The 19,889-nt window shown below is 40.9% G+C and overlaps 1 protein-coding gene across 1 annotated transcript in view; it reads left to right on the top strand.

The window, feature by feature from the left end:
- Positions 1 to 18,486, top strand: part of ARHGEF38 (Rho guanine nucleotide exchange factor 38) — a 185,988-nt gene extending 167,502 nt beyond the window's left edge. The window contains exons 11-14 of the mRNA XM_075544856.1: positions 3,213 to 3,356; positions 4,522 to 4,720; positions 4,859 to 5,118; positions 18,301 to 18,486. Of these exons, the coding sequence (XP_075400971.1) occupies positions 3,213 to 3,356; positions 4,522 to 4,720; positions 4,859 to 5,118; positions 18,301 to 18,486 (789 nt within the window). The remainder of the gene's footprint in view (positions 1 to 3,212; positions 3,357 to 4,521; positions 4,721 to 4,858; positions 5,119 to 18,300) is intronic.
- The last annotated feature ends 1,403 nt before the right edge of the window (positions 18,487 to 19,889 follow it).

Below are 19,889 nucleotides of genomic sequence, written 5' to 3'. Positions count from 1 at the left end.
AGTACAGAGTCACTGTACCAAAAAAAAAAAAAAAACTGATCAACATTCAACAATATCAAGAGGGAGCATATGAACAAGAGCCAATGGTACTAAAGGAAGAAGTTCAAGCTTCACTGAAAGCATTGGCTAAAAACAGAGCTCCAGGAATTAATGGAATACCGTTTGAAATGTTTCAACAAGCTAATGAAGTACTGGAAGGACTCACTCCTCTATACTAGGACATTTGAAGACAGTTCTTTGGCCAACTGACTGGAAGAGATCTACCTATATCTGTGCCCATTTCAAAGAAAGATGACCTAACAAAATGTTCAAACTATAAAGCAGTTATCATTGATATCACATGCAAATAAATTTTTGCTGAAGACAATCCAACAGTGGTTGCAACTGTTCCTTGACAGGGAGCTGTCAGAGTCTAAGATCAGATTTAAAAGAGGATGTGGGACAAGGGACATCATTGGTGATTTCTGATGGATCTTGGCTCAAAGCAAGGAATCCCTGAAAGATGATGGCTTGTGTTTCATCGATGATGCAAACACATGGGAAAGTTGGACCTTAAATAAAGAAGAGCAAAGAAGAATCCATGCATTTGAATTATGGTGCTGGCTAAACATATTCAAAGTGCCCTGGGCTGCAAACAAATGGACTGCATGGACTGCCACAAAAGGGCAAACAAATGAGTCTTGGAAAAAGCATAACTGGTGCTCCTTAGAAGCAAGGGTGGTGGGATTTTGTCTCACAAGCTTTGTACGTGTTGGGAGAAACTGGTCCCTGGAGAAGGATAGCATGCTTGGTAAAGAAGAGGGGCTGGGGAAAATGGGAAGGCCTTCAATGAGATGGATTGACACAGTGACTAGAAATATGGGTCGAGTGTAGGAACAATTGTGAGGCTGACACAGAACCGGGGAGTACTTTGTTCCATTGTGATAGGGTCCCCGTGAATTGGAACTTATTCAATGTGAAGCCTCCACTCCCCAATAAAGAGCTTCATTTTTTCATTTTGTTGAGAGCATACATCATACATAGTAAAACATAGTTTCTGCATTTCCAATTTAGTGGGGAGCACACACACACACTCTTCTACTTCCCCTTCAATACAGTCTTGGTTGGATCCATAATCACTGTCTAATTACTTGATTTTGTGTATCAGCCCTGATCTCAGTAGGAAACACACCACAAACTCAAGCTGGGCAATTAATAAGCATTTTTTTCTCAACTTCCCCAGTCCCTCTCCCCCCGCCCCTCATTAAGCATTTTTATAAAGGGATTATTAACAAACATGTGAGTAGGGCATAAAGAAACCTTAAGGAATAGGGTACTGCTCCGAAACTTGTAAAAGGAGGGAGCCTTACAACATCTAGGCTTGAAGGGACAAGGGGAGCAAATGGTGACAAAGTCCTATAGAGAGAGATAGCTGTAAGGGTGGAGGAGTTGGCTGGCAGAAGAGGTGGTTTTCAGTGGCTCTAACACGAAATCTGGGGAATATACACTCTCATCTCACTCTCTTTTCTCCATCCAATTTCCTATCTGAACTCCTCAGCGGCAGGATTCAGACCACATGTAGAAGCCAGACCACAAGAAAGCTGTTTCCATCTTCTGCCTGGAGGGTAAAGGTCTGGCTGCTAGGCCTGGCTGAGCCCTTCCCAGTGTACACCCATTCATTTAATTGCCGTATTTCCAGTTGGAGTCTTTACCCCACTGTCGTCTGTCTAGACTCTGCTTTACAAGTGTCACAAAATAAAATGTCTCATCGAGGTAGGGAAAAGACAGTTACCCAGCTTTGCTGAAATGGGCAAGGAATCTTTGACTGAACTGCTTCTAAAGCAGTTCTCATTGTCTATAACTGGGTAGCAAACGAACTCAAAAGTAGTGGCACGAAACAAAAATAATAATTTCTTATTATTGTCTCTCGTGGTTCTAAGAGCTCACTGAGCTCTGCTCCATCTTTTTAAAGTACAATCTTTCATGAGATTTCAATCTGTGGCTGGCGTCATCTCAGAGGCTTCCTCATCCCCATGTCTAAGATGGGTAGTTGTTGCCTGCTGTTAGCTGTTGTTGGGCTGGCTCGGATTCATGGCAACCCCGTACACAATAGAACAAAAGCTACCCAGGCTTTCATCATCCCCATGATCGGTTGCAGATTGCATTGTGCTCCAAAGGTTAATGTTTTAGAAGTAGATTGTCAAGTATTTCTCCCTTGTCCAGCTTAGTCTGGAAGCTCAGCTGAAACACGTTCGGCATCATGTTGCCATTGTTTCTATTAGTAGCACGGAGTTGATTTTTGGTTTACAGACCCAGTCATAGCAACACTCAAGCCTCTACTGGCAGTTGAAGTGCATTGGTTGGGGACTAACCCTGGGTCTCCTACATGGTAGGAGAGAATTCTACCATTGACCCAACAATACTCTCAGACGGTGATGGAAGATTCAAACAGTACGGCGGGGGGTGGGGAGTGGACTCTCTGGGGCTGCACTGGCCAACCTTTCTCTTCTCTGTTTTCACCCTCTTTGTGATCTCTTCACATTGTCTCTAGTAGCCACAGTGTAGTTGAACATATTACATTGTAACTAAGGGCTACCAGAGCAAGCACCACAAGAAACCACCAGGAACTGCTTGGCCTAGTCTTGAAAGTCTGCTCAAGAGAGCTTCCAGACGTAGATGGACTAGGGGGAAAATAAAGCAACTTGGCCCTCTATTCTATAGATCAGCCATCTCAAACTCTCTGGAACACAACAGTGCAATGCACAACCAGTGATGGGGACTGCACAAAACCAAGTGTTTTCACTGCATTTTATTCCGTGATACAATCATAAATACCCACCCAGATTTCTTCTTACCGGGAAGCATAGCAAATAATTTTTTTACTTACTTTAAACCCAACCCAGCCTCTTACCCAGTGCCTAGTGCTTTTGCCCCTTTACCGCTCCTCACTAACCTACCTCTGTAACATATGGCAGAATCTCCTACCATCGACTCCTTAGTTTTTCTTCCAATATTCTATTGCTAATTTTCTTCTGTTCTCTTTGTATTAGTATATACCTTATAAAAACAATCTTTCATCTCTGTGGGGTGTCCAGGAAGAACACATTAGTTCCAAAGCTGGCCTCAGTTGCACTAGAGATATGCTACACTTTTGTCAGCTGCTCGCCACCACTCGACGGAATTCACCATGAAGTAGATCTCTGTGGACAGTGCCATGTTGGTTCTACCTGTAGGTACCACGGTTGGTCTCGAGCATCTCCGAGGCACAGAATCGTGTGCTGGAAGAGGTTCAGAATCTGAATTTCGTGAAGGACAACAGTGCCACCTTTATTGAGCGGAAGCTCAGCTTTGAAAAGAAGAAAGCTGTGCAAATTCCGGTGAGTTTGCCATCATTAATGCCATTGATGGATAGCACCTCTTTCCTTGACCAACTCTAGTATCACATTACTTTCCGTATGACTTAATCCATCCTCCCACGCTACATTTATCTACTAATGATGTGTATAAGTTGGGGGGGGGAATCTATTTCTACCCTCTATGAACTTCATGAGGTCATCAGTATATCTGTGCTGCAGATGATGTGTCCCATGTTCCAAGAAGGAAACACGACACAGCACAGGCACTCAGCAATATTTGCTGAAAGGGTGCTTATGCTTTTATATAGAAAGATGATGGCTGGCCCCACTATGAGACATGATGCCCCTCAGTGACCAATGGTGCTACAGGGGACAGCACCAGAGACACAGTGTGGGAATTGCACCTGACCTGATCCCACCACACCGAGGCAAAACACTGGGGGAGTGCAGTGGAACAGCAAGGGAATGGAGCAGCAAGGTCCACAGGGAATGCTGAAAGTGGACTTTGGGGCCAGGGCGTGGTGCCTCAACAGACTGGACTGGAAAACACTCCTAAAGGCCAGCAAACGATCCTTGAACTAAAAAGAAAGAAAGAAAGAAAGAGAGAGAGAGAGAGAGAGAGAGAGAGAGAGAAAGAGAGAAAGAAAGGTGATATTGTTCAAGCCCTTCCTTTTTCAGGTTAAGCATTGCTCACCCTAGAGAGTAACTGGATTTCTCAAAGTCACTTAGTGGCAGAGCTGGGAAACAATGTAAGCCTTTGACTCCTACTTATTTCACTGATATCATTTCCCAGAAAAAAGGCATGCCAATGTACAATTTCCTGATTAAACATAATTTATCAAGTGCCTAATATGCAAGAAATTATCTTCGGTATGATAAAGAATTTAAAACTTTGCTCAACATCCAAATGCAATTCGAACCTCTGCCATGTATTCTCAATTGGATGTTCTTTCCTCTCGACAACACTGCCCCCGTGTGCCGACTGCAGGATTCTTCACTGAAGAAGTCAGCCAGGTTCTCCATAGGAATCACTTGCAGTGATACACTTTAACCCTGAAATAATTGCAAATTGATGTACGGCTACTGTGTGTAAAAAAAAAAAATCTCCAGAAAGCAATATGTACCAACTCGTTAAGAATGATGTTGTGCATCTATTTAAAGTAAAATTTCTCCTTACTTCTCCCAGCCAGAAATGCCACGTCAGACTGACATTCACCGCTCCAAACTTCTATCCACCTACAGTGCAGAGGAGCTGTACCAAGCTAAGCGCAAATGCAATGCTACCCAGGAATACGACATCAACCTTCTGGAAGGGGAGCTGGTGGCTGTGATGGAACAGAAAGATCCACTGGGGAGTACGAGCAGGTGGCTTGTTGATGCAGGAAGTACGTTTTGTTTTGTTTGTTTTTACGAGATGCACAGAGCTAGCTATCTTCAAGTTGAGACTTTCCCAGGGGGTCTCCATGTGTTTGGAAGTGCACACACATGACCTCGACTCTTCTTTCTTTTTATTTCCTGTTCAGTTGTCAAAGGATATGTATATTCCTCATTCCTAAAGCCCTATAACCCAGCAAGAATGCAGAAGTCTGATGCGGACACCAGGTTCTGTGATAATGACTTTGATAACATCAGCCTCTTTGTGTCTTCACGGCCAGCTAGTGACAGTGTCACAGGCACCCCAGAAGGCAGCATAAGTGACAGCAGCTCATCCCTGAGTGGCACGTGTGGAAAGCTGGAAGCAAACGGCACTGACATTGACAGTTTTCAAGAGGTAGATGAACAGGTAAGTACTTGGACCTTGATGCGGACATACTTGGTTGGTCAAATCATGAAAGGTGCTTCCTGCTCTGATCTTGCTATAAGGCTTGGTGAAAAAGTATCACTAACATCAAGGAATCTAGACCCTATTAACTTTCCATCTTTGTGCATCTTTTTGCAAGGAGTTTAATTCTCTGAGGCTTGTTTCCTCAAATGCAGGAAAGAAAATAATGGTTTCCATTTTGCAGACTTGACATGAGGATGAGAGATGAAGTGTGTATATAAAGTACCACGGACAAAGTAGACAATCAATAAAGAGCACTGGTATTATTATGACCCTGATGTTAGGTGCTGAGAGTAAAGCAAAGATGTTCCATTTTATCTTCCTCCACCACAGCAAAGCAATTCAATGCTGAACACATTGCCATCAGTCCCGTAAGAAGTCATCCATGATCCCTCTATATGAAATAGTTTTATGGAGCTGTCGCGTCATGGATCACTTTGTATATATCACATACTCCACCACGCCTCTGTCCGTTTATTGCATTGTGGTGGCTTCCATGTTTGGGTGGTGCTGGAAGTTGTGCCACCAGGATTACCCATGATGGGCGGGTTGTAGCATAGACAGTAGAAAAAGACAGACTAGGCAGACGGTCCTGGTGATCTTCTTCTAAAATAATTGGCTGGTGGAAACCTTATGAATACAGTAGCAAAGCATTGTCTGATAGAGTCCCGGCAGGTGAGCCTCTCAAGTTGGAAGGTATTCAAAGGATGACTGGGGAAGAGCTGCCTTCCTCAAGGAGAATTGACCTTACTGACATAGATGGCATAACATATTTGTCATATATTGGTGTGACATGTCTCCGGTGGAGCAGCAGCAGCTGCAAATGCCTACTAGTAATCTGAATTTGGCAAGTAAAAAACTAAAATAGTTGGCCAAATTAAGTCCTTTGGGCCACTCGAACAAAGGTCTCTGTTTTCTTGTTGACATCAGTTGAGGGGCACTTTCAGCAACCAAGCACACCTCTTAGATGCTTGCCATATTGGTTTACCTATAGACCATTTACACGCTGGCTGCTTAATTTAAGAACATCTCCCTGACTTCAGCTCTCTACCTTCATGAAAGGCCTACATTCTCTTTTACTGGACTTATCTGATTAGGTAAGACCCACCTAAAACATGTCCTCTTTGAGCTATTCAGTCAATTTACTGGGGAAATTATTAGGAGCGTCTTCACTTTGCTTTAGTATACAACCGAATCATGGTATGGCCAGAGTGCTCCTCAGAGGCAAGGATGGCAAGACTTCGTCTTACATATTTTGGATGTCTTGTTAGGAGAGACAGGTCCCTGGCCAAGGACATCAGGCTTGGTAAAGTGTGTGGGGGCAACAAAAAGGGGGAAGACCTCACTGCTGGATTGACAGTGGCTGCAACAATGGGCTCAAGCACAGGCATGATTGTGGGGATGGCGCAGGCCTGGGCAGGGGTCCATTCTGCCAATGAGTAGGGTCACTATGGGTCAGAACAGACTTGATGGTACCAAAGAACAAAAACTACAATCACAGTAGTGAAATCTCAAAGATGACATCCGTAGCCCAGAGAAGTGGGTGCATAAGACAGACATAAGAGTGATGAATCTTCGTACCAAACTCTAGGTTGACTGCTCGTGTAAGCAGGGGTGTTAGGATAATGTGATGAATCTTTGGTACATCTTACAAGAGGCCAGCTTTAATAATGGCTAAAACCAGTTTTGTTTTGATTTGAATTCATTGGGATTTAATAAATATATCATATCCTTCAATAGTGCAATCACACCAAGTACAATTGGACAACTGCTACCACAATCCATTTCCAAACATTCTTTTTCTTCCCAGGTTCTTTGACCTCATTTCCCTTTTATCTCCCCACCTCCCCACCCCTATATTCCCATCCTCCTGGAACCCTTATTCTGCTTGCTTCCCCATAGTTTCATCCATCAGGGTTTCATATGAGGGGGTTACCCGCTACACACACAACCCTGAAAAAAAAACCATATATTTTTCAAAGCTATGTATTAAATTATTTTTTAAAAAACAACCTTATTACCTTCGAAGTTTTCTCTATCACACCTAATACATTAGTCAAAGCTGCAGTTCCCTTCTTGGAAACATTTTTCAAGCTTATCTCTTTGGATGGTTGACAGTACCTCCCTCATTGTTTTCTTCACTTCTTCGACATCATCAAATCTCTGTCCGTTCCTGTCCCTCTGCATTCATATAATCAAAAAGAAGTCTCACTGAGTGACATCAGGTATGTATGGGGCATGGGGCAAGAGAGGCATGCTGTTTTTTGCCAAAAACTGACCCACTGAGATGGCTGCATGAGCAGGTGTATGGTCGTGGTGGCTAAACCAGTCTCCTGGCTGCCACAAATCAGGCCTTTTACATGTCAGACACTGCGATGCAATCTTTTCAGAACCTTTCCATAGAAAACTTGATTAACAGTCTGACCTGGTGGAACTCTCATTAAAAAAAAAAAGCATCATCTTGATCTTTGATTTCACTTGACAAACTTTTGTTGGGTGAGGTGACGATGGGGATCTTCCACTGACAATTGATGCTGGCTTTCTGGGTTGTCTTGTCACCATTAATGACCTCAGGGCAAAAAAACCTGGGTTGCTTCAGCATAACAGTTTCTTCAGCATTTTTCCCTAGCAGGAAACAAAATTTCACAGCTCCATGCTGGCCCATCACAAAAAATGAGGTTTGAGTGGAGGCTTATTATCTATGTAGTTCCACAAATGAATCTTGGGCTTCCACTGTCAACCATAGCTTTCTGCACACCAGATTCTCGCCATTCTGGCTCTGATACTAATCCCTCCTTTCACTTCAGACTGCCTGGTTTACAGTCCTTTGGTGACTAAGGATGGTGTGCCCTTCCCTGTGGACTTAGTTGACATCACTTAGATGGCTACTTATTTAGAGACAAGCCTTTAAGACCCCTGATACTATTATATATGAAAGCCAGCCTTTACAAGTCTTCACAAATGGACAGGCTGTATTATAAGGTCTTTAAAGGGTCATCAAGTAGATGATACTTTAGAAAGATTTTGAAATATATTTTAAAGTGAAAAAGCAATTTGTACAAATTATATATATTGCTTTATTTTTGTTACTACTTCAAGTAGATTAGTATGAAGGAAGAGATGGAGGGATAGAGGAAAGAAAAATAAATAAGAAACTAGTAGCAATTGAAAATAATTCATTTATTTTTGCTTACTTTTATTTAAAATTATTTCTCTATAAAAATTACTTGTATAATAAACACATATAGTCATTAAGTGAAGGATATTAAGGCTGGAAGAAAAGAATGAGCATTTTTTTCTTGGCTTCCTAAGCTACCTCTACTCTGAAAGCTGGTTCTAAAGTATTTTAGCTTTTGAAACAAAGACTGAAATATATTATTTTGTTGTTGTCATTAATTGGAGAACTTAGATGAAATCAATAAGATGAGATTCAGTGAAGACAGGTAATAGGATTCACTAGGGGAGTAATAATTAAATACACAAATATATGATACAGGAATGCTGAACTCATGGTGGTACCACTGGGAATGATCTGGTGTTTAGAAGCAGTAGTAATAAATTAGATATGACTCGATAATATAGCAATACTATTAAAACTCTAAGTAACTGGACTGCATTCATAGAACATTGCATCCAAGATGAATGAGAATTTTACAGATTTCAAAAAAACAACAAAAAATCATATTTTGATTATTGCCAAGGAAAAAGAGAAGATGATTAGATTATTATCAACATTTTAATTAACATGTCTGGCCCAAAACATAGTAAACATTTAAAGTAGAGAGATACAGTCTTGAATAGCTCAAATATTCTGAACAAGAAATCCTTCAACTCTAAAATCCATGACAAATTCATTCAAACTTGTAGTTCCTTTAAAAGCAGACTTACTGCCATTTTAGATATTTATCTTATATTAAGTAGCTGCATAGGCAAATTTTATGAAAACTAGAAAAAGCTCATCCTAAATTTTGGAGCCAAATTTTGGATCATGATCATTTAAAGTATTAAAAATATATGTTAAGGTTCTGAATTTAAACTGACTGTTTCATGGGAACCTATATGACCACTCTTATTTAAGAAATAAATACTACTACAATTTCACATCTAATATATCTATATGGGAGATTTTATATTCCATTTGAGAGAACATGAGTCAAATGCAAGATCATCCCAAACATTTAGAATCAGCAAATTAGTAGGTAGCTCAAACTGACAAGCGATCTATAGCGGCACTGGGGAAGTATGTGTATATATTTAAATAGAAAAGATGAGTAGCAACTCGTGATGCAATCCAGCTCTTGTAGATTATTTTAAAATCTGCATTGCTGAATGAGCTTGCAAACTAAACCTTTCCCTGTGTTCTTGTGGACAAAGATGACAAAGGGACTGGGAACTGCACATTTAAAGGTACAGAGATAAATACATGAAAACTATATATCAGAAAAAGTAAGCTGATCAACTTTCTTAAAATTGAGGGTCAATATAAGAAAGGAAACTGAGAAATAAGAAGACTTAGTTGAGCAGGAACAGAGACTAGGTTGTAAGGGGATAAAATACATGTCGAGCTAAGGTTGCTTAAATTTTGACATCACAATCAGTTACTGTACCTTTGTATCTTCTACTCATCTGCGGTGAGTTTCGTGCTGTTCTAAGTCTGCATGCTAAACTACTGGGATTTAAAAGAGCAGCAGGACAAGCCATGGTTGAGAGGCGGCAGCAGAACTTCCACAGACTAGGAAGGAGGATCCGGCAATCTACTTCTAAAATAAAAGAAATGGGACGTTTCTTTTCTTTTATGATTTGCAATGGAACATTGTGTGATGCGATACTACAAGCTGGGGCCCTATGTTAGTGAGACAGTGAACATAGGCGGTTCAAGATGTTACTGGAAAGTTCTTTTTAATTCCAATTTCTCACAAACTTTTGAAACCCCCTCATTCAACCATGGAAGAGCTGCCTCCCCAAAGCAGATTCACCTTTCTGACAAGAATAGAGTAAAGCTTCGAGTCTCTTCATTGTTGACTGGGGATGCCATAACATGAGAAGAGAGAGCTGCAAACATCCATTGATAATCAGAACATAACATGAAAGAAAAATTAACCTAGGAAACTGGAAGTTTCCCAAAACACATAGAATGCTTGAAAATCAACATCTAGGCATTAATGGGCTAAAATATACTGGTATTGGTCCTTTTGTATTGGATAACCCTACAGTCTATTAGTTAATGTCCTGATGGTATAGGGGGTTAGGTGTTGGACTGCTAACCAACAGCAAGATTAACAATTCAAAGCCACCAGACGCTCCTTGGGAGTGGAGGACACAGATGACACATCAACTGATTGTGATGTCAATATTTAAACACAACTTAAGATCAACATATAATTTCTTCCCTCACAACCTACTCTTTTGTTCTTCTCAACTTTGCCATCTATTTCTGTTTCCATTCTTATAGTAACTGTCAACTTTAAGAATGTTTAACTTGTTAGTTTTTTCAATGTATCACTGTCATCTCTTATTGAAGATGAACATTGATAACTATTGAACAATGCAGAAAGCATTAAAAAAAAGTTGGTAGAGAGTCACTATGTCAAAGAGAACTAGTCAACATTCAACCACTTTAAGAGGGAGCAAGTGAGCAAGAACCAGTGGCACTGAGGGAAGCAGTGCAGCTGCACTTCAGACACAAGCCAAAAACAAGGCTCCAGGAATGAACAGAATAACAACGGAAGGGTTTCAACAAGCTGGAGCCTCTCTCATCTCCGTCAAGAAATCTGAAAAATAGCTACCTGCCCAACTGACTGGAAGACATCCATATTTGTACCCACTCCAACAATATCATTGTTGTTGCATGCAAGCAAAATTTTGCTGAAGATCTTTCAACAACAGTGGCAGCACTAAATTGAAAAGGAGTTGCCAGTGGCTCAGGCTGCTTTCAGAAGAGAACATAGAACAAGGGGCACCATTGCTGACATCAGCTGGATCTTGACCCAAAGCAGAGAATATCAGAAAGATGTTTACTTGTATTCTATTGACTATGCAAAGCATTTGAGTGTGTGGATCATATCAAACTGTGGATAGCCTTGAGAAGAGTGGGTTTTTCAGAATGCTTCATTGTGCTTATGTTGAACCTGTGCATGGATCAAGAGGCAGTTGTGCAAGAAGGACAAGGGAATGTGCATGGTTTAAAATCAGGGAGGTTGTGCATTAGAGTTATATCCTCTCACCCTATTAATTCATACAGATGCTGATCAAATTATCTGAAAAACTGGACTGTATGAAGAAGAATGTGACAACAGGATTGGAGGAAGGCTTATTAATGACCTGTGATATGCAGATGATGACAAAACCTTGCTCACTGAAAGTGAGAATATGAAACATTTGCTGATGAAGATAAAGGATTGTGGTCATTAATATGGATTATAATTTAACGAATGTGAAGGAAACCAAGATTCTCAAAATTGTACCAATAGATAATATCATAACAAATCTAGAAAAGATTGACATCAAGGATTTCATTCTGTTGATACACAATCAATTTTCATGGAAGCTATAGTGAAGCAATCAAAGAACTAATCACACTGGGCCTATGTGCTGTACAAGACCTCTTTAAAGTAGTGAAGAACAAGGATGCTACTTCGGGGACTAAGGTGCACCTGGCTCAAGCCATTGTCATTTCAATTGCCTTATATGTATGTGAAAACCGGATGCTGATTAAAGAAGACCAAAGAAAATCAGGGTTGTTGAAGAATACTGAAAGTGCCATCAACTGCCAAAGGAACAAACAAATTTGTCCTGGAAGAAGTACCCCTTAGAGGAGAGGGTGGTGAGCCTTTGTTTCACATTCTTCGGACATATTGTCAGAAAAGACGAGTCTCTGGAAATGGACATTGTGCTCAGTAAAGTAGAGGGGCAGCAACAAAGATAAAACCTTTGACAAGTGGGACTGGCACAGTGGCTGCAACAATGGACTCAAACATAACAATTGTGAAGATGGTGCTGGACCAGGAGTGTTGTGTTCTGCTGTACATACTGTGAGTGGAAACAATTCAACAGCACCAACAACAGCAACGTACTTTATCCTTCCAGGAATGGCAAATTGAAGAAGAGAAGGGTCACATCCATCATCAAAGGAACAATTCTGTCACTGATAGGATAATGCCTGTGGGTCTACAGGGAGGAGCAGTTAGTGTGACATTATTTAAGCTTGCACACCAATGTCTAGTGCCAATGATGAAGACATTGAAGGCACTTGCCAACGGCTGCCGTCTAAATTTGATCGACTATATAAACAAAGTGCCTTGATAGTTACTGGTGTCTGGAAAGCAGAAGTTGGCAGCAAAGAAGGATCAGCGGGAGGAAAATGTCAAGGATGGTTCGAGAAGACAGTAAAGTGTCATAATGAAACACGCAAGACCTGGATTGAAAAAAGTGAAAGGGAAGAAGAATGCACCCGGTATTTCTCAAAAGCTAAAAGAACCAAAGAAAAGAATTTAGGCTTCAAGTTTCAATGTTGAAGGACTCTATGTACAAAATATTGAACGATGCGGGAAGCATGAAAAAAAAGTTGGAAGGAATACACAGAGTCACTAAACCGAAGAGTTTGTCAATATTCCGCCATGCTAAGAGGTAGCATATGATCAAGAATCTATGGTATAGAAGAAGTCTAAGCTGCACTTAAGGCATTAGCTAAAAAACTAGGTTTCAGGGATTGACCTTCAAACGTGTTAAAGAAACCACTTTGAGGTGAGGTCTTAGGTGAGCCCGACCCAAGGCAGTGGATTTTCAATAGCCGCATGCGCATGGACAATGACAAAGAAAGATCAGAGAACTAATGCATTTGAATTGTGGTGTTGGAAAAGAATATTAAATGTTCCATAGCCTGCCCGGAGTATGAACACTTTGTTTTGAAGAAATATAGCCAGATAACTCCTTGCAACGGGGTGTGATGAGACTACCGTACCTTGGACATGTTATTAGAAGAGGCCAACTCCTGGATAAGAACATTATTCTCCATAAGGTGGGTGTCTTTGAAAAAGACAAAGGCACTGAACAAAATGACTTGGTCCAGTGTTTACCACCACAGGTTTAAGTGTAAGAATTGTGAGACTGGCTCAGGAACTCGTAGTGTTTTAGTCAGTTGTGAGTAGGACTGCTGAATTGGAACTAATACAGTGGCACCTAACAACTACAGGAACTGGTGGAATAGCAATGGAAAGGTTTCGTCATATGGATGCAAAACTGGGAGTAGCCACTCATCTGTGCTAAGAAAATCAGTAGACACCTATCTAGACAGCTGTCTGGGAGAGGTCAGTATTTGTGACCATTCTAATGAAAGGTGATGAAATAGATTGCTGAAGTTAACAGAATCAGTACTATCATTTGCAAGTAACATTTTGCTGAAAATAATTCCAAAACAGTTACAGCAGCACATCCAGGAATGGCTAGAGATCCAAGTTGGGTTCAGAAGAGACCATGGAACAAAGGATATCATTGCGAATGTCCGAAGGATCTTGTGTGAGGATAGAGAAGACCAGAAAGTGTGCCTGTGCTCTACTGGCTATGCGAAACATTCAGCTGAGTGGACCATAACAACTTTTAGATAGCAGTGGAAAGAATGATAATTTTCAGGAAAAGGATTCTTAAGGAATGAAATCAAGAGAGGCGTATGTCATCCTTGCATCTGTTTATCATGTTAATTTAATCTGTATGCTGAGTTCATAATCCAAGAAGCTGGACTAGATGATGAAGAATGTGGAATCAGGATTGGAGGAAGATGTGAAATACAGATGACGTAACCTTCCTTGCTGAAAATAAAGAGGACTGAAACATTTATTGATGAAGTTCAAAGGCAGTCGCCAGTGTGAATTATACCTCAATGTAAAGAAAACAAATCCTTATAACTGTACCAACATCATCTTAAATGAAGAAAAGATTAGAATTGCGTTGGATTTCATTTGACTCGAGTCCACTATCAATGTGGAGTACCAGTCAAGAAATCAAAGACTGTATTACACTGGGTAAATCTCGTGAAAGCAAAAATGTCCCTTAGAGAACTGAGGCGCATCTTTCCCAAGCCATGCTGCTTTCAATGACCTCATTATACATGCAAAAGGCTGGATATGGAAATAGAAGACAAAGGAAAAACTGATGTGTTTGAATTATAGTACTGGTGTGGAATATTGGACACAATACATGGACTTTCAGAAAAATGAATAAATTTGTCTTGAAAAAAATATATAGCCAGAATATTCCATAGAAGCAAAGGTGGGGAGACTGTCTCACTTACTTTGGGCATGTTATTAGAATGGACCAGTCTCTAGAAAAGAACCTCATTCTTGGTCAAGGAGAAGGCCTAGACCTCAAATAGAACTATCATTGTGTGGAAGTCTCAAAAGCCAGCAATGTCTGGCTCTGTTTTGCATACTGTGAATTGGAACTCACTTGGAGACACCTAGCAACAATGTCATGTGTCAACTTTTGTGTGATTTGGCGGTGGGGGGGTTGGGAGCTTGGATCTTTTTCTCTAGGTAGTTTGTTTAGTTTCTTGACAGGATCTTAGTAGATATTTCTAATTTTTCATTAACTAGATGATTAAATGTTTTAGACAAGTGGTTAATTTTACACCATAAATATGTATTTTTATTATCAATATTATGATACTGGGGAGAAGGGACACTTTAAATTTTTTTATTGGGAGCTCTTACAGCTCTTATACAATCCATACATATATCCATTGTGTCAAACACATCTGTGCGTATGTTATCCTTTTCAAAACATTTTGTTTCTACTTGAGCCCTTGGTATCAGCTCCTCATTTTTTCCCTTCCCTCTTCCACCCTCCCTCCCCCATGTCCCCCTGATAATTTATCAATTCTTCCTTTTTCCAAATGTCCTACACAGACTTCTGTCTCCCTTCACCCACTTTTCTGCTGTCCATGCCCCTGGGAGGGGGGCCATACATCGATCATTGTGATTGGTTCCCCCTTACGCTCCCGACCCCACCGTTACCCTTCCTAGTATTACTGCTCCCCTTATTGGTCCTGAAGGGTTTAGCTGTTCTGGATTCCCTGTGCTGTGATCTCTTATCTGTAGCAGTGTGCATCTTCTGGCCTAGCCAGATTTGTAAGATAGGATTGGGGTCATGACAGTGGGGGGGAGGAAGGAGTAAATAACTAGAGGACGTTTGAATGTGTCGTCAGTTCTGTACTGCGCACCGACTGGCTCATCTCTTCCTTGTGGCCCTTCTGACAGGGGATATCCAATTGACTACTGATAGGCTTCGGGTCTCCTCTGTGCCCTCCCCCTCATTCCCACTGATATAATTTTGTTTGTTGTTTGTTTTGTTTTGGGTCTTTGATGCCTGATAACTGATCCCATTGACACCTCATGATTACCTGGTGTGCTTCTTCCATGTGGGCTTTGTTGCTTCTCAGCTAGATGGCCACTTGTTTAAGACCCCAGATCCTAGATCTATAAGATCCCAGATGCTGTATCTTTTGATAACTGGGTACCATCAGTCTTCTTCACCACATTTGCTTATGCACCCATTTTGTCTCAGCGATCATGTCAAGGTGAACATCACGGAGTGCCATGTTAGTAGAACAAATTGTTCTTGCATTGAGGGAGTACTTGAGTGGAGGTCCAATGTCCATCTGCTGCCATAATACTTTATAAATAAATGTATGGACATAGATCTATTCCCTTGTCATTATATTTAAATGTATTTACATATATTCATCCCTGTATTTAGATCTCTATAAATGTCCATTGCCTCCCAGTTCTTTCCTCTATTTTCTTTTACTTTCCTCCTGTGAGAAGGGGCACTTTAAAATAATAAGTCATTTTATTGGAGGCTCATACAACTCCTATCACAATCCATACACACAGCCATTGTGTCAAGCACATTTGTACATTATGGCCCTCATCATTCTCAAAACATTTGCTTTCTACTTGAGCCCTTGGTATCAGTCCCTCATTTTCCCCCTCCTTCCCCTTCCCTCCTCCCTCATGAACCTTTAATAATTTACAAATTATTATTGTTTTGTCATGTCTTACTCTGTCCAGCGTCTCCCTTCCTCCACTTTGCTGTTGTCCGTCCCCCAGGGAGGAGGTCATATGTAGATCCTTATAATCGGTTTCCCCTTTCCTCCCCACCCTCCCGGTGTTGCCATTCTCACCACTGGTCCTGAAGGGGTCATCTGTCCTGTATTCCCTGTGTTTCCAGTTCCTGTCTGTACCAATGTACATCCTCTGGTCTAACCGGATTTGTAAGGTAGAATTGGGATCCTGATAGTGGTGGGGAGGAAGTATTTAGGAAATGGAGGAAAGTTGTATGTTTCATCATTGCTGTACTACACCCTGACTGGCTCGTCTCCTCCCTGGCACCTTTCTGTAAGGGAATGTCCAGTTGCCTACAGATGGGCTTTGGGTCCCCATTCTGCACTCCCCCTCATTCACAGTGCTATGATTTTTTTGGTCTTTGATGCCTGATAGCTGATCCAAGAAGGGACACTTTTGAACACAAAGAAAAATTATTTTGACTGAATTATGGTCTTTATGTATTTTTAGTTGCTAAAATAACTTGAAAATTAAAATTTAATACATTGTTGTTATAAACACTTAGCAAATGAAGGAACAAAAAAGTAAAAATGAATATAACCTATATCTCACCATTCATTTAACCTATTTAATACTAAGTTAATTTGATCTAGATTAGAGTATATCCTGCTTTTCTTTCTTTCAGATGGTGTTCTACCTTAAGCATTTGTACATGTTATAGTGCCATTTTTAGAAATTGGGAATTACCATTTTTGTGACTACAAATTTCTATAGTATGAGAGTGTGTTGTTAATCTCTTTTCCTCCTGATGAATCTAGTGTTTACCCTTCCCTACTTTACAGCTAACAAATGGATATTGGAATAACAGACTCAAAAGAATTCATCTTATAAAATATTTTTAACAGAAGCCACCAAATTACCTTCAAGTTTTGACAGCTTGTTGTTGTTAAGAGCTGTCAGTCAGTTCTGACTCATAGCGACCCTACATACAAAACAGGCTTGTGCCAGTCTCAGAAATGTTTTTATGTTTGAGCCCAGTGATGCAGCCACTGTGTAAATGCATCTTGTTGAGGGCTGTCATCTTTTCTGCTGCCTCTCTGCTTACCAAGCATGATATCCTTCTCCAGAGACTGGTTTTTCCTAACAATGTGTTCTATGTATGTGAGACAAAGTCTCGCCATCCTGGCTTCTAAGGAGCACACTGGCTGTACCTCTCTCCAGACAGATTTGTTTGTTCTTTTGGCAGTCCATAGTACTTCTTTGCCAGCACCATAATTCAAGTGCACCAATTCTTCTTCAGCCTTTCTTTATCCATGTCCAGTTTTATACTATGGCTGGAGCCAGGCACACCTTAGTCTTCAAAGTAACATCCTTGAGTTTGAACACTTTAAACAGGGCTTGTGTAGCAGATATTCACAATGTGGTTTGTCCTTTGATCTCTTCGCTACTGCTTCCTATGAGCATTGATTGTGGATCCAAGGAAGACAAAATCCATGATGACTTCAACCTTTTCTCCATTTACTGTTGGACCAGTTTTGCAGACTTTCTTTTTCTTTTCTTTTCTTTTTTACACTGAGTTGTCTAGACTGAAGGTGGCAATCCTCGATCTTCCTCAGCCAATGCTACAAGCCCTCCTTGCTTTCAGCTGGCAAGGCTGTGTCCTTTGCATAGCATAGGTTGTTAATAAGCCTTCCTCCAGTCCTGATGCCACACTCTTCTTCATATAAGCCAGCTGCTCTGATAATTTGCTCAGCACACAGATTGAATAATGACGAGAGGATACAACCCCGACACGCACCTTTCCCACTTTTAGACCATGCAGTATTCCCTTGCTGTTTGCACAACTGCTCTCGATCCATGAACAGTTTAGCCTCCTCCAAACAAAATGTAAGCATGCTTATTGTATTCTGCTCCCTTCTGGGCCAGACGTTTGTAAAATAAATCCAACAGAAGCTGTTGGGCCATGGGGTTTGGTTAAAAACCAAACCAAACCAAACATTAGCATTCCTTCTGAAAACATGGGACCCTTTAATGTGCTTGTGTGAATTTTTAATCTGTGATTCCAACGTCATGCTTTTCTGTCTAGATATTCTATGCTGTTCATGCCTTTGAAGCACGGAGTGACCATGAACTCAGCCTTCAGGAGTACCAACGAGTCCATATACTTAGATTTTGCGACCTCAGTGGCAATAAGGAATGGTGGTTAGCTGAAGCTCAAGGGCAGAAGGGATACGTGCCTGCTAACTACCTTGGGAAGATGACGTACGCTTAAGGAAATAAGCACTTGACTTGTATTTTATATCCAAGCTGTTGACTGACTACCTCATAAAGCTGACATCACAAAAAGTTGGCCCAGGAAGCAAGAAGCCTTCAAGCGGCACGACTTGATTCTGTACACAGCTTCAAGAAGGATGGCTCTGCCTAACTGGAGTGTCCGTGGCTGTATTAAGAAGCCTTGTTGAAGGAGACACTAGACAGATGCTGCAACACAGCCCACGCTCCAACTACCAACGACTTCAGAGCGGAAAACTTTTGAAAGACTAAATATGACCTTTTGCCATCAAGACAGGATGAGTCTAAGGATAACTGTTTTAAATTTACTACTCTATTAGTTTTATTGTGTTACTTTTCTTCATATATATTTTTTTCCCTTTCTCACTGTGTTAATCTGGATAAACTAGGGAAACAAATCCACAGGAACTCATATGTATAAGAGAGAGTTTTATATAAAGAGTAAGTGTACATTAAGAAAGCATCCTAACCCAGTGCTCTCCAAGCCCATAAGTCCAATATTAGCCCTTATGTCCAGACACCAATCTACAAAGTGCTCCTCCATCTCAGGAAACACACGCAATGATGCCAACTGCAGGAGGGAAGCTGAATTAGTGAATGTGTAAGCATCTCAGCGCTGGCAGGGGTCTCCACACGGCTGCTCCAGCACCCAGGTCTGCATCAGGGTAGGTCCATGTGGCTTCTCTTTGGGGATGTCTTTCAGGAAGTGAGTCTTGCCACCTGAAGCAGGGAACTGGCTAAGGCAGCTGCACCGTTTTGACCCTCAGGAAGCAAGAGACCCGAGAACTAGAAAGGCGAGGCTCACTGAGCCATTTCTCTCTCCGCCCTTCAGTTAATCCCACATGTGTTTATCAGACAGGTTGGCACAATAAACCTTAACTATCTCACTTGTGTAAATACATATACATATAACCCACATCTATATGGTACATGTGTCTATATTATATGTTACATGAGCACACATATGTTTATAAACTAGTGAGGATACTAAATATACATCAGGATAGAAATTGACTAATCAACTCATAGTGACTACAAGTCATTGGTATAGTTGGGCTCAATTTGGTAGTCTGACTGCAGGATCCCTGCTTCTATCACACCATTTTACTAATCCTTTGGAAGTACATACATTTGCTATTTGCAAAGTAACTAATAATGTAAATAATAAACATTGAAGATGACTGCTCTCTTCCTGCACCCATATTAAGCATTTAGCTGTTTGTTGTTTTTGTCCCTCAAAGCCCAGGGCTACTAGAACTTACATTTTTCATAAATACGTCTATCGAAATTTAAATAGGTATGTTATTTTTATTGTTTTCCTGAAACATTCTGGAAAGCACACTGGGGTTTCAAGAAGTTGGTGGGGGGAAAAATTCATCATCT

The sequence above is a fragment of the Tenrec ecaudatus genome, chromosome 3 (assembly GCF_050624435.1).
Source record: "Tenrec ecaudatus isolate mTenEca1 chromosome 3, mTenEca1.hap1, whole genome shotgun sequence".
Lineage (NCBI taxonomy): Eukaryota > Metazoa > Chordata > Mammalia > Afrosoricida > Tenrecidae > Tenrec > Tenrec ecaudatus.
This window is presented reverse-complemented; position numbering and strand designations above follow the sequence as displayed.